This window comes from Lutjanus erythropterus, chromosome 16, assembly GCF_056507025.1.
Source record: "Lutjanus erythropterus isolate fLutEry1 chromosome 16, fLutEry1.hap2, whole genome shotgun sequence".
NCBI classification, from domain to species: Eukaryota; Metazoa; Chordata; class Actinopteri; order Lutjaniformes; family Lutjanidae; genus Lutjanus; species Lutjanus erythropterus.
In genome coordinates this window covers 22712882-22738707 of record NC_139332.1, presented here as the reverse complement: position 1 = coordinate 22738707, position 25826 = coordinate 22712882, and the positions used below count along the sequence as shown (strand labels likewise).

At 38.3% G+C, this 25826-nt stretch overlaps 1 protein-coding gene across 1 annotated transcript in view; it reads left to right on the top strand.

Moving 5' to 3' along the window:
* csmd3b (CUB and Sushi multiple domains 3b) overlaps positions 1-25826 on the top strand; it is a 456383-nt gene that overhangs the window by 129560 nt on the left and 300997 nt on the right. Inside the window, exon 4 of the mRNA XM_084738341.1 lies at positions 18620-18732. Coding sequence (XP_084594467.1) covers positions 18620-18732 — 113 coding nt within the window. The remainder of the gene's footprint in view (positions 1-18619; positions 18733-25826) is intronic.

Below are 25826 nucleotides of genomic sequence, written 5' to 3'. Positions count from 1 at the left end.
TTTAAAAATTACATTTAGGGCTCTTAGTAACACTTTCAATTTCCACCCCGCAGGGAGAATCTGAGAATAGAGCAGAGACAGACAGACATAAGGAGACAGAAAGGCCCAGAGACAGAGAGGCTGAGAACAATGTGTTTCTCTCTGCTCTATTGCTCTCTCCATTATCCTTCAAGACAGAAATACAAGAATTCAATTAAAAGACCATGTAGTGACCTTAACACACTTGCACATGCGTGAACACACACAGTGTTGATGTATCAATTAATCACTGTCTGTCACTTGACCATTCTAGCCTGTATATCCTCACTGGACCATAGGAATCATATACTGTGTGTGTGTGTGTGTGTGTGTGTGTGTGTGTGTGTGTGTGTGTGTGTGTGTGTGTGTGTGTAAAATGTCATTCTGTTTTATAATGACCATTGTTATTCCCAACTCTTAAAATGTTGCAAGCTGCAATAGACCCTGTAAGAGGTCGTGTGTGTGTGTGTGTGTGTGTGTGTGTGTGTGTGTGTGTGTGTGTGTGTGTGTGTGTCCAAGTCATTAGTATGCACTGCAGTACTGTGTACTCGCCTTGTGTTATTAAACATTAAAACTAGATGACAGAATATGGCCTGAGCCCTGGGGCTAAAACTAACATAGCAGGACACACTCAGAAAACACACACATACACACTGGCAACATTCACAAAACATTCACACAAAGAGGCATTTCAGTGTCCATTGGAAGCTAAAGCCATTTAATAGTTGATTCTTAAAGTAGCAATTTTGAGTGAAGAATGTCATTTATTTTCACACAATAGCAAATTAAAGTCACTGACTCTGGTCGGCTCGTTGCTATTGATGTTATGGTCTGCACAGGAACTAAAGAAATTCACTGGCTTTGTGCCAGAAACACATTTCACTTATCATTTTTTGAGGGCACAGTCTAATTTATTTATTGATACAGTGCATGCAAATGATACAACTCACTTTAAACTAAATTATACCTATGTATATTTATATATACACAATATAATGTTGTATATGCTGTAAATATTGCCGCTTTTATTTACCACACTATGTTGTATTAATGGTATTTGTAATTATCAAAAACTCTGTTGAAGCCAGGCCCATTAATAATAGTGCTTAAAGGCTGAGAGCACCCCAGGGTAATTTTATGGATAGAGGCTATATTTTATGGTTTACAGCTCTAAACAATATTATAGAACAAAGTCCATTTGGATATTAAAACTAACAAACACCCCATCTGTCCACAAGTTCAGTATATGGACCATATTATCCTGAGTGGGTTTGGGTTACTTTACCTTAAAATGTTCTATTCAGAGCTGCCTCAGTTCTGCTTTCTGCAAACAGAGACTAGTCTTGTCTCAGTCCATCTCTAAGACTGCTAATTTGTGATACTGGACTGGGGATGTCCTATGCAACCTTCTTTGCTGTTTGATAGAGTATCTGCCAAGGCCAACAAAGTCATTTTCATTAACTCATGTATATGTTGACTTAAAGAGTGACTAAACATCAGACTGAAAAGCAGTGTTATATTTTCCTATCTGAAAGTCTGTTTCACTTCTGACCACACCGAGGGTCATTGATGGATGTGGTTTGGTGATGTGATGCTATGGGCCACTGACACACCCTGCAGTACCCTTCTGCATCACTGCAGTAAGGTAAGAACTTAAACCACTGAAGATCAGTAAAGGCAACATTTTCAATGAGTTTTAAGTTTCTCTTTAAAGGCATAATATGCATGTTTTCCTACAGTGTAAAGACTAATGTAATCATATAGATGAATCTGGTGACGTAGTGGAAGTTAACATGAAGCCATTGATGCAGTGGCGTCTCTCTATTGTACAAGCGCAAATGAATGCCATCTGACCTAAGAAGTTTACAGTTTTGTACCTTTACACTTACTTTTTATGTAACATTACTTTTAACAACAATATCCAAGAGGTCAGGAAGAACCTGTGCAGTTTGGGTGCTCCAACAGTTGTGTCAGATTTTAACTTTGGAAAAACACAGAATGCAGAATACATAAACCTTTACATAATGAAGAGTGCTTCTCTCTGAGACCATACACTCTGTAGAGATTCACTGAGTGTACAGAGGACCACAATGTGTCATAGTAGATTAAAAATATTAACAGCAAGGAGCTTTGTTCCTGAAAATCTTGCATACCTCATGAAAACAATGAATTCATATATATTTTTGAAGATTTATATTACACAGTTCATTGTCACTTAAATGTGGCGGAGGTGGTCCGTTTATTCTCTTCTCCATTATTCATGTCTGGCTATTTTCACAACCAACATATAGCTATGTAAAATATGAAGAGCATTAATATTGCCATCCTGAAAGGTACCTTCATCAGTTACTGAGGGCGACCTGTTAATGTTGTCAGTCCAATTATCCATATTGTCCCTGTCAGGAGGCAACAGCAGATATGGTGACTAGAAGGGAACCCCAGGCCCACAAGATCTCACAAGTGAACACTTTGACAATTTGAAGTTCCCTCCTAGATACAGCCAGCAGGCACCGACCATATAGACGTGTGAGGTTGTGTCAGTGCAGAGACCCTGGCCTCTGCCTGTGTTCCCTTATTTTCCCATTTTGCTGTGCTTGGGACACTTCAACAACACAAAACATCTATATATGACATCCTTGGAATGAGACTAAACAATCAACTATCTCTGTATGCGTGTAGCCAACAGCCTCGGACAAACCCTGCTGACCATACCTTTAATGCAGGGGCAGTTTTGGGAGATGACATAACGTACTTCAAATAAGCAAAAGCTTAGCAGGCAGAAATAAAAAGAAGCTTCAAAGCAAATAATTACACAGGATCAGACATATAGACATCAACTCCTTGTACATCCTCTATGTCCAATATATCCATATATGTTGAATCAAGCATTATGCAGGCTGCCAAAGTCATCTTTAAGAAAAGGTTTCTCCACTTTGTGCACATCTGCTTGTGAAGGAACTTTAGCTAGACTGACAAACTACGAACATTCCCAGACACGTGTGTGTGTATGTATACCATAATGCCAGCGTAGTGATGGCCAATATTTGGTGTCCTTTAAGTGTTCTTTGTAATTTTTCAAACTGTGATCCTGAAATAAAGTTGAGCTCACTGTGATTTACAGAGTGCTAGTAACATCTTGTGAAAATCCTGACCGCTCTTTACTTTGACTTCTCCTGCGATGACTCAACTCTCATCATTGCTTGAGGGCTAAACTTTGTTTCACACTGCAAATTGTAGCTAATTTAAAAAAAAGTTTTAATTTGTTTTAATTTGTTGCCTCATGATTATCCTTCACTTGGTACATTGTTTTATCCAGAGACTTCACACAACAGTGTGGGGGATATGCGTGTGGTTTAGTTGTCTTTGTTTTTAATTGGGATTTGTGTTTGTCATAAAAGGTATTTCACATAAACAAGAAAAATGGGCCAAAAGCCTTTAGGCAAAGGTTAACATTCAACAGTTTGCTCATTGCATGCATGCACAGCTGACTGTTTTCCAACATTTGTTTGCTGCATGTTACTGTGTGTGTTTTTGTGTTTACACATGAGTCTACAGTTTGGCTCTGGCACTTTGACTTGTTAGAGGCAAGGAAAGAACACGCAACCCATAGAGGAAGTTATTACTGCAGGCAAGGTTATACACCTCAGTACAGACAGACACACACACACACACAGAGGAATACAAGACTGTTCAATTTAGTAAATCATGAAATATTGATGACATGTCAGTGGGATCACTCACTGACCTCTACAATCTAATATTTAAAAAAAACACAACAAAACAAAACAAAACAAGATATTATCTTCAGTTAACACATGCCTCACTGAAAAGAGAGTGGCCCAGCAAACTGAAGTTCACTTGGCATAATTTAATTAATAATAATGAACATTAATACATTATTGTTAGTGCATAAACATGCTAAGAGAGCTCAAGTTAATGAACCTGCTCATGTTATTGGTGAGCAGTGAACTGAACGAATCAGTTTGAAGTTTGAACTAATGAAGGAGAGAAAGTTAACAACCCTCACGTCATCAGCTGAAAAAGCTTCATGCAGCATGTGGTGTGTGACCTGGGCAACGCTGCAGATTATAGTCTTTGTTACAGTGAGAAACAAACAGATTTACTAAGTCTCTTGTATCTCATCTCATTCTTCATCTCCTTGCAGTTCTCAGGCATTATGTTGTATTGAAGTTGAACTGGAAATTTCTGAGTTCTCAGTTGAAAATGTCAACTTTATGTTAATGATCAAGTTCGCTGTCTGCTGTAGTGTAACATGTTTTCAAATTGTTGTAAATTGTTGTTAATAACTGTAGATATAAGTTATCCTGGTCATTTAAATTAATACAGAAAACATGAATATTGTGCAGCATTTAGCACAACATCCATTTATAGACCTTTAGATAGGAAGAAAATAAAGAATAAGAAAAAATAAGAAAAAAAAACATAAAAAGGAAGAAATGAGGGTGAACCAGTTCATTAATGGGACTAAATATGGACCACATCAATTTAGCACGTTCAGAGTTGCAACAGAAATACAAACACAGAGAACTCAAGGGCCACACTACTGAGATAGCATAAATAATCTAACCTAGGAGAGGTGAAATGTTCTTTCTATTATACGCCATATGACAGTGCATAACTAATTAAAGGTGAGTTTTACAGAATGTCAAGTGATAAGAGTAACCGCATGCAGGCTAAAATTCCTGCTTGCAATCCCGTCTTGTGGTTGCTGTTTGTTTTATCCATACCATGGCCATCACAGCACGCCACAGTGCACCTTAATGCAATCCTACCTCACAGCTACAACTACAAAAGGCTACATGTCACAACACCCAACTGTGATGATGAATTAGGGAAAAGCAAGGGTCTAAATACTGGAGGCAAAATGTGTGTTTCATGCCAGAACGAGAATCACGCATGCATATGAGTTATATGTGTCTGGAAATAGCTTATGTTTATGCTTATTTAGTTTGTGTGTAAGGAGGTTCATTTTTGATTTCCAATATTAATTTTTAAATGGTCATATACATTTGTAAATCTTGCCTTTCATAATGAACATATGAGTAATGACATTTATGTCTTTCCATACTGGATGTCTTTCCATCCATAGAAGTCATTGCAGCAATGATTTTCCTCCCAGTTCTTTCACATCTAGTCACAGTGTTGATGTTCACACTGAAAAATGAAATTTACATTTTAAAATGATCTGCCAATTTAATCTTATACATGGTGTTACTGACATTAGCATGTCCTTTTGTCAAATCTATTTTTGGCTTTTATGCCTTTTATTTGAAAAGACAGCAGCAGTGATGACAGGAGAGGGTGAAAGAGTGTGTGAATGACATGCAGCAAAGGGCTACAAGTGGGAGTTGAACCCATGGCTGCTGCTGACTGTTACTATAAATCATCATATTCATTTTGCATACTCTTTCTAGACGATATCCCTAGAGAATATGCGTTTTATGTGCATGTTTGACTGCAATGTGTGTATCCTCTCGCATCATATTTCTTCTCCTTCATTCACTCTGTCTCTCACATCCCATTTCATCCTCTCTTTCCTTCTCTTCTCCCTCCATCCATATATCTCTCCACTGACTGTCCCTTTAAGGCTCTGTCAGCCCTGACACCTCCCCTTTAAATGCCAGGAGACACATGCAATCTGTCTCCACCTATCTACAAAATACAGGTGTGTGCACTTGCATGCACACGCAACATTAGTGCGCGCACTGCTTTAATGTGTGTGTCCCTTTCAGTATAGCATGCTTTCATGTGTTTGTTTGCCCCCCTTCTATGTATGCGTGTCAGGTTTAATAGTAAGTGATGGGGTAGCCAGCAGCCTAAACAAGCTTTAGCTCAGGGGGGCAGCACTCACTATCTATCTAACTGCCTGAGAGAGAGAAAGACAGAGAAGAAGACAGAGGGAGGGTAGGAGAAGGTGGTACACAACATTTATCATTTAATAGTGGAAGCAACAACTGCTTTTTCAACAATGGAAGGATACTATTTACTGTTACTATTGAAAGTCTCATGAGGACAAAGTCCACGTTCTTCTAGTTCTTCTTTAGATATCCTTGCCATTCTCTAGCACAGCCCATCCAGGTACGGGCTGGTGTTTCAGCCAGTGTCTCATTGTGTCTGTTGACCTGACAGTTACTCATCCTTTTTCAAATCAGAGCAAGGTGCTGAGCAAATATATCAAAGTTAAGGCTACTTCAAGGGACTTTCATATTTTGTTGATTTTTGAGGGCCCTGTGGACAAAAGCGGTGGTGTTTCTACTGCCATAACCACAAACTTAAAGAATAAGATTAGCAAAATAAAAATCTTAAAATATCTTAAATCTTAAATGAAAATATACATCTTATTTCATCCAATTTCAACTGAAGATACTATAGATAATTATAGATAGTTTCATAACCAGTTAAAAACTCTTTGTAGTAGGTTTAAAGTTATTGGCTTAAATTGTGTAAGTTCCTTTTCATCAGTAACATATTCTTCTACTCCATTTACTGCATACACCTGTAAAAACCATGCTTCTTTATGAACATGTAGTGCCAGGAGGCACTAATAAAGGAGAAAATGTTACAAAGCTCCACTGTTCACATAGAACAGTTAATGTTATCAAAACTTTTTTATCCCAAACATACAAAAAATCAGGGATGTTCAGTGATTAATAATTGATTAATCAGTACATAGAAATGAGAAGACTAGAGTTTTGCATCTTATTAATTAATTAATTAATTAATGACTAATCAGTTGTTGGTATGTTCAACTATTGGTTAAGGAAAATGCTGAAAATTTTGCAACATTACAGGAAATACAGACGCAGCCAGAGGTGTTTTTAATCCTACAAGATCTGCATGTGAAGAATACTCGGGCAGCCAGTATTCTGCGCCGCAATTATGGATTGGGCTTTTAATGTGCGTCAGTTCATGTCAGTCCGAGTCTCTGCATGTTTGTCTTGGAACCTCTGGGGCTGACAGGGAGGTTAATCCACTATTCAACCCCAGTCAGAGTGTCTCTCCTCGGGGGTGCACAAAGAGCGGCGATGGCCCCTGTCACCTCCAAAGCTCTGGGACGAGAACACCCCCCTCCGCCGCGATGCACCACAAAAGAGTTTATCGTCCCTGGGCATCACAGCAATGCTGAGGGGGATTGGAAGGAATGGATGTTTGCACTGCTGGGTGCCAATAAGACTGACACACACACATACATGGTCAGGCACACGCATCTAAGCAGGTAGGGGCGCACTGCTGACATATGGCAAGATAAAAGGAGAGACTGCACATGCACGCTGATGCACAGTTTCACATACGCAGGAACACATACATGTTGTTAAGTATGCATACAGCTTGATAAACAAAGCCATGCTAGCAGCAGTGAATGCTATCTGTTGGAAGGAAATTGGTTTTCTCCCATTCCAACCCTGAGTCTGTGTCACTGAGAGTGTGTCCATGTGCATTCAAGCATATGTGTATGAGGGTTGACAAGGCTTATTCTGCCTTTTTGTGTCTTTTTTGTGTTTTCACAGAGGCCATTAAATATTTTTCTTGATTCAGTATTTTGTTTTCCACAGATATAATATGATTTTATTCATTTTTTGATTGTCATTGCCCAACAGTAGCTACAATGAATAAGTATTCAATTACACACAATGATTCCCTCTCACTCTCTTTCCGGTTTATTAAATTTTTATTAAGCTTATTGTACATTGTAGAGACTCTAGAGAGCTAACATCTCTTTCTGTCTTTCACTCCCTCTGTCCCTACCTCTGTGATGAATGGCGCCAGTCAGTGAGTGGGGTGTAAAGTGACCTGGCCGGGGGGCCTGTGTGTGTTTATGTGTATCTTCAGAATTTACGTGTGTGTGACTAATTTAATGGATAGCATGCCACCATGGTCAAGGACCCCCTTACATACATACAAACATAAACATACGTGTACACATGCTGAAATACACACACAGAGTTCAGGGTGGGCAACGAATGACTGATTTACAAGACACACCAGTGACTATTGACCACATGTGCTGCAACCTGAAAAATGAGTGTGTGTGTGTGTGTGTGTGTGTGTGTGTGTGTGTGTGTGTGTGTGTGTGTGTGTGTGTGTGTGTGTGTCACTCAGGCTAGTGTTGTTAATCAATCACTCACTACAGACCCTGAACTTTGGACAGGAGTAGAGGAAATAAATCTACTGACATGACATGGAAGCGAGGGAAGGAGGAGGAAAGAAAAGAGAGGAGAGATGGCAATTTTTTTAAAATAAAGAATTAATAAATAAATTTCAAATTTCATAAATGTCATTTCAAATATTCTACTAATGCTAAACTGCAATTAACAAATTTGCTTGTGTTGAATGTATCAATGCAGCAGATCAGTTTAGTGTTGAATTTAAAAATCTGATTGAATTTCTTCATTTATGATCCTTCTTTGCATGAAAAAGTTAATTTGAATTAATATAGAAAAGGCTCAGTGTCATTGATACAACACATACGTGCTGCAGTTTCCATAGCAGTACATTACAAAAAATAAATCGACAAAGTATTTTAGTGACAGATGATCAAAGGTCATCTTAAAGTGTTTTAAAAGGTGATGACCTTCATTTTAATTAATGTAGGTGTAATATAATTACCAACTATAAACCCTAACCCCTTAAAAACAAGAGAAAGGCAGAAAGATTTTAACACTTAAAAAAACCTCTAATATTGTTCTATATTACTTTTGCTCTTAAGGTCTCAAAGTTATAGGTTAATTGGTCTACAAATGAAACATACAGCAGATACTTGCTCAACCCAAAGTGAGAACCACCCCAGTCTGAAAAAGTAAACATAATGAACGTTATCCTTTCTAGATTAATGTGTGTGTCTGTATGTGTGTGTTTGTCTGATTGTTGTATGAATAATAAATAGACACTGCATGATGAAACAGCACTGAAATAAGAGAAACTGATGTCTAAGAAATAAAGTAAATATACAGTTCAAATTACTAAATAACAATCATGGAGTGTGTTTGTGGGATTAGATGAAACACAGCCTATATGGCACGTAAATGGATCAAAAGTGGCCGGTTTCATTTTAGTTATGTATGGACTGTGGAGAGAATAGCCAAAATTATTTTCACATATATAGTGCAGTTGAGAAATTGAGTGCCACGGGGAGAAATCCCCCAACAAAATATGCTCATCCTACTTTGTTTTTATTTTTGTATGACCTTAAATCATACCAGCAAAATACAGCACAGGATCATCTGCATATTGATATACTCAAAATTTTCACAGGTCAAAAGAAAACAGATTAAGAGGTGAATAATAAATGTAGTTATCATAATGCACAATACAATCATTTCTGTTTGTTCTGGTAAGCACATAACCATTAAAAATTATTTTCAATAGTGTTTGACAGTTTGATCTATATAAATAAATAAATAAGATAATGACAAAAGTTATTGTGATGCACTCTATACTAAAATTTAAATAAATTTGATTTCTGTTATTAGATATTTCTCTCATTTAAGGTGACAAATTTTGTGCATTTTCCTTAACTGATTGTTGAAAAAGCCAACAATTGATTAATTGATTAATCATCAATTAATAATACGATACAATACACACAATTTTCTAATTTTCATTTTTTTCTCTTTTTTTTTAATCATTTTAAGTTGACATTTAAGTCGCCTTTTTCAACAAGTGGCTCTGCCAGACAAGACAGTATCAAATGAGGCACAATTGCCATTTCTATACTATTGATTAGCACATTTTAAATCAGTTAATTCTTAAGAGCAATTAATTGATTAATAATTACTCATTAACATTCCTAGTCTCAATTACATGAGGCAGGATAATTTATTAAAGCCAATTTTCTTATAATTTCCCCTAAATTTATTTGTAGATATGATTTCTCCAGCCATTGAAATAGTGAAATTGTGTAAGGACTTATTATTATAACACATTGTTATTAATAGATTGGCCCTAAAACGCAGGGCTGGGAATGCTTAAACAATGAATGTTTGCTCTGTGTAGGAAGACAGGCAGAGAAAAGACTGAAGAGAGGGAGTGGGCAGAGGGCCTTTATTGGTGTACACAGAGAGCTACCTTCCTCATGGGAAAGAGAGACGGATGGAAAGAAACTAAATGGCTAGGAAACTGACACAGTTACTATTCTCCCAGTGGAAAGAGTCAGGAAGGAAGCGGAGAAAGGAGGGAGGGCGGGAAAGGAAAAGATAGATGGAACATGACGAGAGACTGGAGGAAGAGGAGGTTCAGAGCGTTTTGGTTTGTGGGGTCAGACCTTGGGTCAGTATCAACTCAATAAATACACACAAACAAACTAAAATACAGACACACACATTCATAGACAACCACAGATGTACACACTTTCTCTAGACACACACACAAACACGCCCAGTGGTCTCTCGGTACTGGTACTTTGGTGGTTAGGGACCGGTAGCGACACATACTGACACAAGCTGAGGGAAAATAAACAGCCTTTAACTTACAGACTTTAATACTGAAATCATATCTCCATTAACTCTAATGAGAAAAAAATGGTAATTGGCACCCAGTTCTGTTTTCCATTTTAAGTACTTTGGCCTTAAGGTGGGTGACACCAACTGGGACTAAGTCACTAAATAATAAATATTCAGGTATATCTGTAATACATAAATGCACTTTATACAGTGTATTATATCAGCAGCATTGCCTAGAAGCCTGACCTACCTAAGATCTGATTTAAATGTTAAAAATGGCAATGTTAGAGCACTGCATTTTACTGTTAAGTGTCTGTTCAACAGCAGCAGTCTATTTGTCTGCAATACATTTGACTTACTATTCGTAACTATTCTTTGTTTCGACCGTCCAATAGTGAGCACATTCCTGGAGTGTGAGGATATTTTGGCTCATCCTTACAATAAGTGAAAGCTGATTCTAGATTTAATGCATAGAGCCATGTAAGTGCTTGTTTAGGCATGTTGTATTTACCATTAGTGTTAATTTGAGGAAACTGTATGGAAGGGTGGGATAATTATTCCCCAGGGGTTTATTAACACGTATGTGCATGAATGTTTGTATATCATCATAAATATTCATTAGCAACAGCTACATTATGCAGGTTTTCAAAGGAGTTAATTTTTACACACAATTGAACTCTCAAGGGGAAAAAGCTGTGTTTGATCTGTAGTTGCATGCTTGGTTAGCCAGGCCACATAACCTAGATCAGGTTGTGGTTTAGCATGTTCAAGGTTAATACGAGTCAGTACAAGTCCACCTTACCCTAACCAGCCCATACTGACTGAAGTGAGGTTAACTGGCTGTTGGTCACCCTATACATTTTATTTTCTAGATAGTTTTCTTCTTTTGAAAATAGAAGTATTATGTAAAATAAATCAATATTAGTCCATCAAAGCTGGTCAGGGTATGATTATCCCAGAAAATAGTTGCTGTCAGTAAAGCGAAATGTAATCTATATAAACATAACTGTTCATTGACCTGGTTAATTTCACATCCAGGTGGGCACTCACACCCCTCCCATGAATATTATCTACCCCAGGCATAGAGGATCAGCCACAACATTAAAACCACCTACCCAACATTGTGTAAGCCTCTGACCCATCGACACCAGCCTTAAGTTTTTCAGGTATCTGTGCTGCAGTTGCTCTTCTGTGGCATCAGACTTTAGGGGATAGCTTTGGCTTCCTGGGTGCATCAGTGAGCCTTGGCACTCGTGACATTGTCGCCGGTTCACCAACTGTCCTTCCTTGGACAAGTTTTAGTAGGTAATAACCACTGCACACTGGGAACACCCCACAAAACCTGTCATTTCGCAGACCGTCTAACCCAGTCGTCTCACAATCACAGTTTGGCCTGTGTCAAAGTCGTTCAGACACTTATGCTTTTCCATTTTTCCTGCTGCCAATACATCAACTTGAAGAACTGACTGTTCACTTGCTGCCTAATGTATCGCACCCCTTGACAGGTGACATAGTAATGAGATGATCAATGTTGTTCACTTTGCCTGTCAGTTGTTTTAATGTTGTGGCTGATGTGAGTACATGTGTAGGTCCGGATCAGATGACTAATTGATGTGATTTAACATCGGATATGATTTGATCTGAGGAAGTATTTTTCTGCACGACACAAAACCTTAACTGTGCACCGCTCTCTCTATCCTTTTTTCTTCTCTTTTCTTTTTACAGTTTATCTCTTCAACCCTGTCTCTCGTTCTTTCATGGCAGTAATAACAATGAAAAATCTCTTTTGCCTGTTGGCAATAAAGAGACCATCAGATACAAGGGAAGAAGAGAAAGAGAGAAGGAGAAACAGAGAGAGGGGGTCTGACAATCGCATTAGCCAGACTGCATGGTTGCTTTTTTTGGAGAAAATAAAAGAGAATTGCGTGTCTCTATCTGTGTTTGTGTATGTGTGTGTGTGTGTGGTGGGGTGTGTGTGTGTGTTAGTGTGTGAGATCTTGTGTGTCACCCCTTATGTGTGTGTGTGTGTGTGTGTGTGGTGGGGTGTGTGTGTGTGTTAGTGTGTGAGATCTTGTGTGTCACCCCTCATGTGTGTGTGTGTGTGTGTGTGTGTGTGTGTGTGTGAGGGAGCAGAGAAAGCACTTTGCTGATATTAGCTAGTTCTTCATTCACTTGCTAATGTGATTTCACTCTATACATTACACACACATGCATACATATACACAAGCACACACACTCTCCGGTTAGAATAAACCTTAAATGTCACACACCCGCTGTTCCTTCTCACATTCACTTTCTGTAAAATAATTTTTGTTTTACCTCATAAATCTCAAACACACATATATCCAGAGATAAATTGTTACACGCGAAATATAGAATATTGGCTGTGTGTGTGTGTGTGTGTGTGTGTGTGTGTGTGTGTTTGTGTGTGTGTGTGTGTGTGTGTGTAGCTATTGAAAGTTTGTTTCTGCAGGAGTGAAGCATTACAAATAAGATATTGGAGAGGAAGCAGAAGAGAAAGGGAATGGTTTGAGGTTTATTTACATAACATAATATTTGCTTTTTTAAATGCTGGCTGCGTTTTTTATGAAGAAGCTCCTTACTGTACCATGAATGCACACACTGTTATAAAAGGTTTGAATAGGATCTTTCATTTTCCTTTGGAAGAATTGAAAACTAAGAGATATGTCAGGCTGCGCACGCATTTTCAGAACATACAGCCAGGAACATCTTGGGGAAAAATGCAAAAAAAAAAAACATATGCAGATATGTGGGGTTGTGGCCAGCTTTTGCAATTTTGATACCCAGAAGCGCAAGTGCAACCATGGTGCTAAATTATCTAAAGAAAATTGAAGCTAGATGAATAATTTTAAAAGAAGGAATGCATTATTTGGTAGTGGGGCAAGCTTCAGTCAGGCTTTATTGGTTAACTCTGTGGCAATTGCATCTAAAGTGGCAAAGCACTCTGAAATAAATCACATTTCCCTCTGTCAGATTAAAACGGCACAACATGCTGTTGTATCCGTAGAACCATTGAATGATGTGAGTTGGGCGAGAGAACAGTGATATTTATGGATGACTGAGCTTCATGAGTAAAGGGCTATCCACACTAATAACAATTACTATAACTAAACATATCATTTTAAAAATCATTCTAACTCAAGTAGATGGTAGAGTCACACCACAGCTATAAAGTAGCAGTCCAGACTCAGCCATCCATTTGCATTAGAGTGATTTTTAAATTGATACCGTTATTGTTCTTGATCACTGTCCTTTAGTGCCCACTGAGACAAGCAAAACTCTGTCTTGCTTGTCGTCGATTCATGCAAGTCATCGGTGTTTTTGCGTTAGTTGATGGACATTGCAACTCATGAAACAACTTCAGCTGCATAACCATCACCACCCTTCTGACTAGATGTATCATGTTGAGCTAGATACATCACACAAAGATAGCACCTAGCGCATAAGCCATAAAATTTTTTCTAGCTTCCAGGTTTACGTCCTGAATATATGGTCAAGTGAATAGACGAGGAAATGTTTCCCCCCTCGCCCCCGCTTCTGAATTCCTGCTAAGCCTGTATACTAAACATTGTGCTGATGACGTAGATTATTGCTTTTCTCAGCTCAAGTAAAGGGCTTTAATTTATTGGACTGCAAGGAGGTGAGAGAGTGGGGGGTGGGGGAAAGGACGTGCCATAAGTGGTAGTCGAACCCACAGCTGCTGCAGAGGACTCACAGCCTCAGTCCATGGGGTGTATGGTCTACCAACTAAGCTATCAGGTATAATGGTATAATGGTGGCTTATAGGGAAATTTAAATTTTCACAAATCACATTGCATTTCGCAAATCGCATTGCATGCTACTTTTTAAATTTTGTTTGTCACCAACATGCTATATTGAGATTTTCCTGCTTTCATGACATTGCCAGGTCTCTGTGCTTGATTTGCATTTTTCTTCGTGTGGTGCTGCACATCTGTTCTAATGCTACATTGTTAACAGCAGCACAGCTGAAAAGTTTGCATGTGAACATGCAGACATCATTTCCTATTTAGGTTAAGCGTAGTGAAATACTGTGTTGTATTACACGCAAATCATGCTAACGTGCTTACTGTACTGTATGTTGTATGGAAATATTGTAAAGGCAGATAAAAGATGGGAGGGGGAAAGGAGGTCAAGGAGGACAGTGAAATAATAGAAAGGAAAGTAAGTTTTCAAAGCATAAAAAGAGGGAGGAATATGTATTAAAAGAGTAGAGATGAGAAGAGAAAATGACCAAAAATAGAAGGCGACAGAGAAATACAGATAAGATATAGATTAAGAACAGAGGGAGAGATTAAAGAGATGGTTGGGGGCTTTTATGAGAGTGGCCACCTTATGTGCTTTGAGTGGTATTGGACTAGATGAGAGAACAAAGAAACAGGGAGTAAGTCAGAAATGAGAGTCAAGATGGGAGGAAGGGCCAACCAAAAGAGACTAGAAACTGAAAAGAAGGGGAAGTAAACTGACAGGGGGATGGAAGCAGGCATGTTTTGAGTGTGCAAAAAGGTGGATAGACAAAATGATTGGTAAAAAAGTGCATGTACAGGAGGGGAACCAATTCAAGTTAACAACTGAAGAACAATAGGAAAAAGGATGGGAGATGGCAAACGAGAGGAGAAATGGAGAAATAGAAAGACGAGAAGAGAGATTAGAAGAGGGCAGACAATGAATATAATATAAAAAAAGAGGTGAGAGGGCGAAAGAAACAAGGAGGAGGATGGAGAGATAAAAAGATGAGAGGAGACATGATGAAGTAGGTCCATAATAGAGGATAAAAGTAAGGTAAGGGGCAGGAGAAGAAGATGAAAGAAGGGTTGAGAGGAATAGTAGATAGATGGCTGAGGAGGACAGGTTCTTAAAGAAAACGGCAGTTGTTTTTGCTGATAGAAAGCTTTATAAATTAAAATGTGGAGACAAAGAAAGATGAGTTCCAGGATGGGGCAGGAGAATACAAAATTACAGTAAGTCACAGCATTGTGTGAATGTTCAAAATATTTTAGAAGCACTTTATCAAAGCGGGAGATGCATGTTATGCTAAAATCTCAGTTCTAAGGTTTCCTTGTTTGAGGTCATAGACAGACATAATTTCTCTTGCCACAATCACATTAGACGGTAAAAGATTACCTTTAAAAACTTACAGATAAAAAATGTCCTCTGTAAAGTATTTCCTCAAGTGTCTTCTGTGTATTATGAAAGCTGAGGCAGGACACACAATGAGTAGGGAAAAAGAAAACGCTTAATATACCAGTAAAGGGTAATTTATGCCCCCTTTACATATGAAAATCGATATGTCCGTTTCAAACAATGTAACCGTCACTTCAGCATGGATTTTCAGCAATATGTTCACTAGAGGGCGCCACTCTCAGTGAAAAGACGGTGGTGGTTTGTGCAGTTAAATATATCACGACTTGTGGATGAAGAATTCTTTTCACTCACTAAGTATCAATGAATGTCGTTTCTAATGCTAGGATGTTTTTTTAAATTGTTGTGTCCTGTGGTCATATTTTGCCTGAGCTATTGACTACTCTGTCATTTACATTACTTCCAGCGATGCTGCTCTATTTCGTCTGTAACCATAAACTTTCAGAAAATGCACACAAGTATGGACAAAACGAAGGCATAGTACAGACACAAGGCTCTGTCTGTATCCGTATTAGGGGTGTAAGACAATATCACTGCTTTTGAGTGTCTCTATTGTGTTTTGTGATACTGTATCTTGATATTGTGATACATTCAAATATTTGTGGCAGTGGTTCCTTATGTGCTGTGTTTAAACCGCTGACCACTAGGTCCACTGTTCTGATTGTGTAAAAGAAGGTCAACTTTTTAAATGAAGGTTTTATGTAAATGGTTTTGTTCTTTCTACTATCACAGTTTTCCTAAAATTAGATTAAACAGCACTATATTACCTTGTTTACAGTGTCGCAATATATTGCATTATTGAATCATATTCCTTGTATCATGATACATATCGTATCATCATATTCTTGCCAACCATGTATGTTATGTATATGTATCTAACTTTTAGCACAGATGAGCCCTAAGGTACACACAGTTCTAAAGAATGATTAACAGCCAACTAATGAACAGCAATTAAATTGTTTCCAGGAAAATAAGCACAATACTGCAAAATGTAAGAAATTTATGCTCTTTCAGGTTGAAAAGTGTCACAAATTAACTTTGTGGAGTGGAGAGAAAACATGAAGATGGACAGATGCCAGAGGGAAAATGTGGGTGTAGAGTAAGACGAGTGTCAAAAGTGAATGCAAGTTCAAAAGAAAGGTGATAATATAAAAAGGAAAGCAAAAAGATCAAAGACATAGAGGAGGAATTAAAGGACAGAGGTGAAAAGAAAGGATATGAGACAAAATAAGGTAGCTGCGTGCATGCCAGGAAAAAGAAAAGAGGATAGCAGAAAGTGGGGAGGAGGTGTGTAAGGGTGGTGGAGTCAAAGAGGGAAGAAGAATAAGAAGTTGGGCAACTGTAATGCTAGAGGAAAGGCTGGTAGGAGTGGATTGAGGGAAGAGGAAGAGAAGAGGAGGAGGAGAGATGAAAGAGGAAGGAGGGAAATGGAAGGAAGGAGGGAGTCTGAATAAAAGGAGGAATGGTAGCTGCAGGACAAGAAAAAAAATGTGTCGCAGTGGCAGCAAGAAGGTTTGGCTCTTTTCCATACCTGAAAAAAAGCCGGCCTTCCATTCCTCCTTCTCTCTTCTTCCTCATTTAATTCAAGGAATCTAAAAGCTGAAGGCACACCTGGCCAGTGGTGTGCAAGCTTATTTTGTGGGGACAGTCAGACATGTGGAGTACAGATTAAAGGCAGCCCGCCTTGCCTCCCTACTTGACTCCTGTTTTATTGTTCACCTGTCTGTACACAAACCCATTTCGGTATTACTGTTTATCTGACCAAGGCTCACTTTTTTGTTGGTACTTTGATCTTGTGGCCTGATTTATTTAAAAGCCCCTATTGGGTAGTAGGTTTTTTAGTGCAGCCCTTCTTTATATTTTCAAATAATGGAGAGTTGTTTGTGTTCGGCCCCAGAGGCTCTATGCCAGGCAGTGGTACTGGTAAGAGCAAACATCAGAGATAGGAGTGTAATCAAGGAGTGTATAAATAGTAAGAGGAAATCACTGAGAGTCATTATGTTGGTCTCACGTGGCATGCAGCAGGCATGGTTCACGGAGCTTCTTGAAAAGTCAGAAAATGTGCACTTGTTCTGAATTCACCAAACAAAAGACATATTAAAAGTCCTGTTAAATTAGATTGTTATTCAAACATGTAATATATAACATTAAATATTTAACCTTCATTAAATAATTTGTTGAGTTGTATACTTGTATTTACCCAAAATTCTTCCAACCATTTTCAAACGTAGAGAAATCAGTAATTTTATGATGTTAGATGCTATTTGCACCTAGGCTGGACTGGTCTCCCACAGGAGGGTCTTGTGTTTAACCTATTCATCTACTGCAACCTCCTATTTACAGAGAATTTGTTGCTTTTAATTAAGGGAGGGTGGGTGTGAATAGCAGAGTAGCTGATGTGTGCCTGTTTTCACCTGAGTGCAAATAGGGTCTCAGCAAATTTTACATTCAGGGTAATGATGCATGTACTTTGGTCGCCTGTTGCAATAACTTCTGGAGAAACACGGGATGTGTTTGAGAGGATGTTGGCAAACACCACTAATGTGAATACATGAATGAATATTAATGAAGAAATAATAAATTGTCTTATTGGTGAATATGATTTCTGCCTGTGTCACCTCCAGATTATGAATCCAGAATTTAACAACACGACCCAAATAGAATTTCTGTTATAAAAAGTTTTGTAGTTTCAGGTAATCAATTAAAATAGATGATCACAGTGTAGGCAAGCCTGTACCAAATATCTAATGCACTTTTCAAAGTACAATATTCTTTTTGTGTTAATTGATGAACGTGTCTGTTTAACACATCAATATGCTAATGTCTTTGTTGCTATAGGTTAACAAGCTGTAAGGCCCTTTCTGTAGTCAACAAAAGAGGGGGTATTGTTTTTCTGGAACGTCTGCTGTGTCTGGTAATTTGTTGATAATGTCAACACATTCTTCTCTGTGTTTCTACAGGCTAACAGGCTTCCAGGTCCCTCCCCCTGTCACCAGCACGGGAAATGTCTTCTCTTTGAGGTTGACCAGTGACTTTGCTGTCTCTGCACATGGCTTCAAGCTCAACTACGAAGGTCAGAAAAGTGTCTGTATGCATTTGCGTTGGTATGTGAGAATGTATGGGGTATATTTCATACCCGACCTCTATAGTTCAGGAAAAAAAAAAGAAGAACAGTGTGAGTATAACAACCTCTCAGGTCATTTATTGCATGTCAGATAAAAATTCCATCACTCACATAACAGTGTGGGTGTGAACCATATAATAAAGAAAGCATGGCTTTCAGACAGCAAAAACTGCCTTTGCAGACTTCTTGGTCTTGAATGCAGAAGTAATTGAACAGATTTGCTGTGTGTTGTTTACCTCAAGAAACCCCTGCTGATATTTTCTAGACTCATTAAACTTGCAAACTAAGCAAAATACTACACATAGAACCAAAAAACAAAAGGTTGTGTTAATTTTGGTAAGACTTTACTTGCAATCCACCATTTAGCATTCCCAAACAGCATATGAATATTTAATAACTGGTTTATAACATGGAGTTATGAGCAGATATAAGGGTATTTTCAAGTGTTTATGAACAATGAAGGCATATTTTATAATATCACAATCGTGTTTTACTGAATTTTCATTCATTATCTGTTTATACACCAACAAATGGTTATGGGTGTCCACATGAGGAGTCCTACTTGTTAATAATACATTAATGGGCTCTTATATCTGCCTACAAATATGTACACACAATATTGTGTTACAAACAGCTTACATTTGTTTATAAATGTTATATAAGTGTACTTATTGGTAAAGTGTTGCCTTTTTTATGTTGGTGCGGACATAGAATGCAGGATTTCTGTTCAGTTCAATTCCTCTGAGAGGCCATTCAGATTCTGAAAGTTTTCAAGGAGAACTGCCATGTTCTGAACTCAATCCACATTTTTGACTCCTCTCCACTCAGCACAGGAAAGGACTCCCTAATGGGTGACAAGTTCATTCCTTTTCAAAGCATGAGGCTGTCAAACTAACCAAAGAGGAGAGCATGGGCAGAGGATGACACAAAATGAGAGCATACTGAAGGCTCTATATTATAGACATGCAGGGGCAGGAGCAGAGACATTTTGTGATTATTTCTTATGTCACAGAATGCCAATCTGCCAGATTTTGCAAAATGGTCTACTTAAACCATCATAGAAAATGACTGGGCACTAACACCTTATTTATATGCTCATATTTTATCATTACAGCTAAAACAGATAATATTTCTCTCTTTGACACACAAACATGTGAAACATTTGATTGTTGAGGTACTTTTCGCATGACATAAAAAATAATGAGGATTTAATATAGATAAGCCTTTTTATATGACTTTCTTACCTCTGAGTTTGAACAGTGAAAATGTATGGTTGTTATTTCCAGAGGAAACTTGGCCCATTCCAGGGGTAGCTAAAGCATCCCCTTTCACCCTCTTCCTTTAGGGCCTGAGTAAACACCATGGTACCATTTTCACAGATGAAAGGAGAGATATGAGTTGTTGAAGTGATGGTTAAAATTAGAACTCACAATGTATCAGCACCATGTCCTGTGTGCATTAAAGATTTCAGATTAGATTTAGATTAGAAAAACTTTGATGTCCTCAACCAGGCAGTTAGTTCCGGCGCATAAAACAGAAGAGCATAAAACTGTCTACCGGAGGCACACACACATGACGCTCAGCAAACCAACAAAACAAATAAATACACAATTATGTTGTTCTTTGCTATTCACTGAGCAGGTCTTTAAGATGTCAACAAGTACAAAAAATAACCCCATATGTAATTTAAAAGGACACAGTGCAAGACAGTAAATAATACATATTTAACTTTAGGTTTTCAAGAATGCACATTCATGTATCCTGTAGATACAATATCAATATTATAATGAAACACTTATCAATACACATCAGAACTCTCAGTTGCAATGTATATATTAAAGTTGCACGGGTGCACAGATGGTGTATGAGATGTGGTCATGTAGTATTTATTCTCTAGTCCTGTTTACTGCTGGGATATTAATACTGAATGTGTTTTTGCCTCATTACAGAATGTACTCTAACCAAGGTGGTACTAGTAATGGGTTTTTCAAGAAACTGATTGTAAAATATTAATAAAAGGCACACATACTCAATGGCTGACTTTAATTCAGATTATTGCTCTGAGGCGCACATTCACAGCAGGGAATGTTCCTTCAAAAGAAATGATGTCGTGTAGTAAAGCTTTTTGTGCCTGAAGTAACAGCTAGTCTCACTGATTGGTTCCTCAGATGGTAGAGTGGGTGGTAAATGTAAACCTGCAGATTATTCCACGGAAAAGGACTATTTAGCATTGGCTAAAATTACAGTTAAATTGGGGTCTCGGCAGCCTCCAGTTTTTAAAAAAAGTTTTGTTTTCTCTTTTCATTTGGCACCTCAAAATTCCTACAGCAGCAGAAATTACAAATATTTACACATATTTAACAAATGAACCCTCTATTAGCATATATTTTTAACAGATATTGATTTTTGCTTATTTAATAGGGACAGTTGCTGTATACCTTTATTAAAATATGATATTGCAACAGTGAGGTAAAAACCACAAGCACAAAAACAATAAGCACACATTTAAAGGCATTACATTTAAAAATTAGACATGAGTACATGTCTGCTGCTGAATAAACCAGGTTTTGGTAGCTCTATTAAAAGTGGTTTGCAACAGATTTCAAGTGATCAAGTAGGAAGTTCTAAAACTTTGCTCCTTTCTCAGAAAAAGTTGAGAAAAAGATGTTTTACATAATACACTTCACAAATGACCCTTCCCACTCCTTTTTGCTCTGTGCTCCAATACCAGTTGATCAACATTGATACCTCAGTCAACTGTCTCCTTTCCTGTTTCATGTTCATGTTAGATATGTTAGGCGGATGTGCTAGGCTCGTTTACATTGAAAAGAAAAACAGATTCTGAAGATGGTTAAAAAATGTTGCGCGACCTGTAAAAGTGACATATATTCACATCATAAGTTATCTAATAAGAATGCAATTCTGTCTAACTACTATCAGTTGTTGTTGCTAGTTAGCTGTTGTTTTGCTACCATGTGAATATACTAGGGCTGTGGCGATTCATCAAGGTAAACAACACAATCAATTACAAATTTCAAATTTCATCAATTATCTCATAGGTTGCTATTCCATGTGCTTTTTGTAGTTTTGGGGGTGTTTTGTAGAATGGTCTATGCTGCAGGAAGTGGTAAAGATTATTTATTGTAAGAGGTAGTGCTGTCAAATAGGCATTTTTTTCATGTCACATGTCACAGCAGGAAATAATAAAATGAATGATGGCTGAATTCCATTTAGTTTCTTCAGTTTCGGGGTTCCTCATGCTGGCTTATTGTCACACCATCATGGCTCCCTGAGAGCCTTGAATAGAACAGAGCTGTCATTAATGTGAGGACAAAATGTCTGCTATCAAAAAGGCCTGCTGAAAAGGATTAAAAGCGGTTGTTACCTTTGACATAAATTGCATATATGTTTCTGAACTTCTGTTCAACAACTTTTAAATGACAGCTTGTTTACATACACCCAAATATACACATACACACTGTATTTGTCATAGTTGGCTGCTGTTGAAAATGATACACTGTTTAAATGTCTCTCTGTGTGTCCCTTTGCATCTCCCCGTGGGCCTTTGTGCTTGTATGAATATAGGATGGATGGCTGGTGGGTTTTTACTAGTTTACATGTGTGTCTGGTGTACCACATAATGACAATATCACTGATTGCAAAGTGCCTTAGTTTAATTCTGCACACATGCTGTGACTGAGTTTATGTGGGTGTGCATGTCTGTGTGTGTGTTTGTGCTACTTGTATGTCCAAGCAGTTGTCCCAGATTTATTTACTGGCACAAGTTTCTACTTGCCACTTGGCTCATTTTCATTCTGTGCGATTGTGTGTGTGTGTGTGTGTGTGTGTGTGTGTGTGTGTGTGTGTGTGTGTGTGTGTGTCTGTGTCTGTGTCTGTCTGTCTGTGTAACATGGAAGGCATCTTCTCTCAGCAAGAGCATCCAGGGGACTTATCTGAAGAGCCCCTGCTGTTGATACATTCAGCTGTTTAACTTAGTCTGTGTTTGTGTGTGTGTGTGTGTGTGTGTGTGTGTGTGTGTGTGTGTGTGTGTGTGTGTGTGTGTGTGTGTGTGTGTGTGTTTGTTAGAGATAGAGTCAGTGAGACAGAGAGGCAGACAATTCTTGGCGTTAGCTAAAATGCAACATTATGCTGATGATCTGTTTGTCTTTCTATATTCAGCATCTCATACTGTCCACAGCACACAGTTGGGCCGTTCATTTATACAGCCAGAAGGAGATTTTCTCAGAAGGAATGATCCACCCTGGTTTTGACAATTTTTGGCAAGTCAGCCTTAGTCCATGTAATCCTTCTGCCTAATCTGTTACTGGAGCCATTTCAGATTTAGATTTTCATAGGTATTGCCTTAGCATTGTCAACAATACATTTTTAGGAAAGAACTGAGAAAGAATATCTGTTTATCATTATTGGTGGAAGTGGCGCTTGTTGTTTAAAAGCACAACTATTTTCAGTGAAATTTCAATTTCGAACCACTATAAATAAGAATTCCATCTTTTAAATCATAGGTCTCATAGGAGAGTGATAATTTTAGACAAACAAATATTGTATTGAGCCAACACTTGGATTATTGTTTTGTATCTAACTTAAAAGTTAGTGTGTGAGTTAAAAAGTAATCTTAAAAGCTGGAATGAGTGAACATCAGTGTTTATTGATGTGATTGGATCAGGTGTAAATGCAAAAACCTTTGATTAGATGTCATGTAAGGGATAATATACAGTGAGCAGATCATTATTGTGAAATCAACCCCAACTGGGTGGTGCAGGACTTGAATCACCCTGATTTCATATTTTGCAATGATGACTCGGTCACTGTACATTATATTATATTAAACTAAAAATATTTTATTGCTCCTCCAGAGTGTATAATCTAAACTGCATCCATAGCAATGGTCTGTTCTTCAGAGCGGTGGTCTGTTATACAGAAATAACAGAACTTAGAATGCTGTAATTGAATTCAGTCAGAATTAAGTATTAAACAAACCATGTAATAATAGCAAGTTATTATATCAAGATCCAGATCCAGATTGCCCAGTGTAAATGGGGTCTACTTTCCCAATGTGCAGTGTCAGCTTTGATTTTGCAATTTTACCATGCATACATTGTAATCTAACAAAGCAAGAATTTAGCAAAACTAATTTACTTTCTACTTAATTTGATACAAAGAATTATCCTGTGCCAGATGGAGTAAATTGGAGCATGAGAACAATAAGCAGATTAGTGATGCATCAGAGGTGATGCAGGCATTCTTAGCAGATGGAGACAAGGCAAAACTCTGGATTTAACAATATATGTACAAACAAACCTTCACCTTTGGTCATGAGCTCCATGTCGAGAATGAATGAATGATATTGTGACCAAACTGAGTTTACTTCAGAGCATGATTGGGCTCGCTCTGAGGGTTGGGAGTCAGCAGCTAAGAAATTAGGAAGTAGTTTGGAGTCCTGAGCCAACGTCATTTGGGCTTCAAGTACATCTTTGCCTTGGAGTTATTCAAGGCACGTAATACTAGGAGGCAATCCTGGGGCAGTCCTAGAAGATGCTGAGGGGCTTTCATTATCCCACCTGGACTGTACGCCTGAACGCCTCGGGACTGTTGCCTCGGGAGCCCAGGAGGAGCTAGAGGATGTGGAGGGGAAGAGGGACGTCTGGACTGCCCTGCTTAACCTGCTGCTACTGCACCTTGGAGCTGGATATGCTGTGGGAAAAGGACGAATGAATAGATTGATGGATTAACATAGTGTAGTGTGAGATCAAAGAAACCAGTGGTACAGAGGTATGCATTATATTTGCATTATAAAATGGAAATGAAAAAGGTTAATTAATTGATTCCTCTATAGGAAAGAATTTTTCATTTGGCAGGGTAAAGGTACAGTAGTTTGGCTCTATCCTTTTTAGCCTGTCTACTTGGTGGGATACACTTTGATGTGATTGTTGGACTCCTTGAAAATTTCTTCCCCTTCTTCAGAAGACTGTCAGGTCATAACTAATTCATACTCCACCACATACCATACAGTGTGTATATGTGCATGTGTGTGTGAAACTGAGAGAGAAAGAGTGATGTATTATTTAGCATGATGTCGAAGGCAGTTTGATATTGTGCTGATGAGACGGAATCACAGATTATCACAGCACTTAAACACACAGACACACACACACACACACACACACACACATACACACACACACACACAGTCCTTTCTCAGCGTGATCATTGTCGAAGAATTATTAGGGCCCGAGCACCGAACCGGTGCGAGGACCCTATTGAAACTGTAAAAATTATTCTTCTTATTATTTTTCCTTTTATCCTAAGGTCGCATTTTTGAGGGCCTAAACGTGCTCAAAAAGTCCCAGTTTTTTGCACACTCGTCAGGTCTTGTGAAAAATTCAATATTTTATGGTCGTTACAAAGGGGCGTGGCAAAATGGCTCAACGGCGCCCCCTAACACTTTTCAAAATCGAAGCCCCCAGCTTTAACTTTGCCCTAGGCGTACGAAATTTGGTACACCTATGTATCATGTCGGGACGGACAAAAAAGCCTCTTGGAGTGACCCCCTAAACCCAACAGGAAGTCGGCCATTTTGAATTGTATTTTCAAATTAAGGTCATTTTTGGCCATTTTCACACGTCGTACTTTAACGAACTCCTCCTACACGATTAATCAGAACAGCTTCAAAATCACTGTGTACCATCTAGACTACTTTATGATTAAAAGTTATTAAAAGATCGCGCTATCGTTAAAAGGTGTGGCCGTGAGGTGGCGGCGAAATTTGACTTCTCGCCATGAAAAACAAAATTGCTATAACTTCAGCATAAAAGGTCCAATCTGCACCAAACTTCACATGTTTGATAATAGTCCTGCCTTGAACAGATGTCTATGAAAATATTCCATAATTGTCACAGCGCCCCCTGGTGGCAACAGGAAATGTCATGTTTTACAGTTTGAGGTACTGTTCCCACCACATTCACCATATCTGACTCAAATTTGGTGAGTGAGGCCTTAACAAGTTGGTAATGCTATATTGTGAA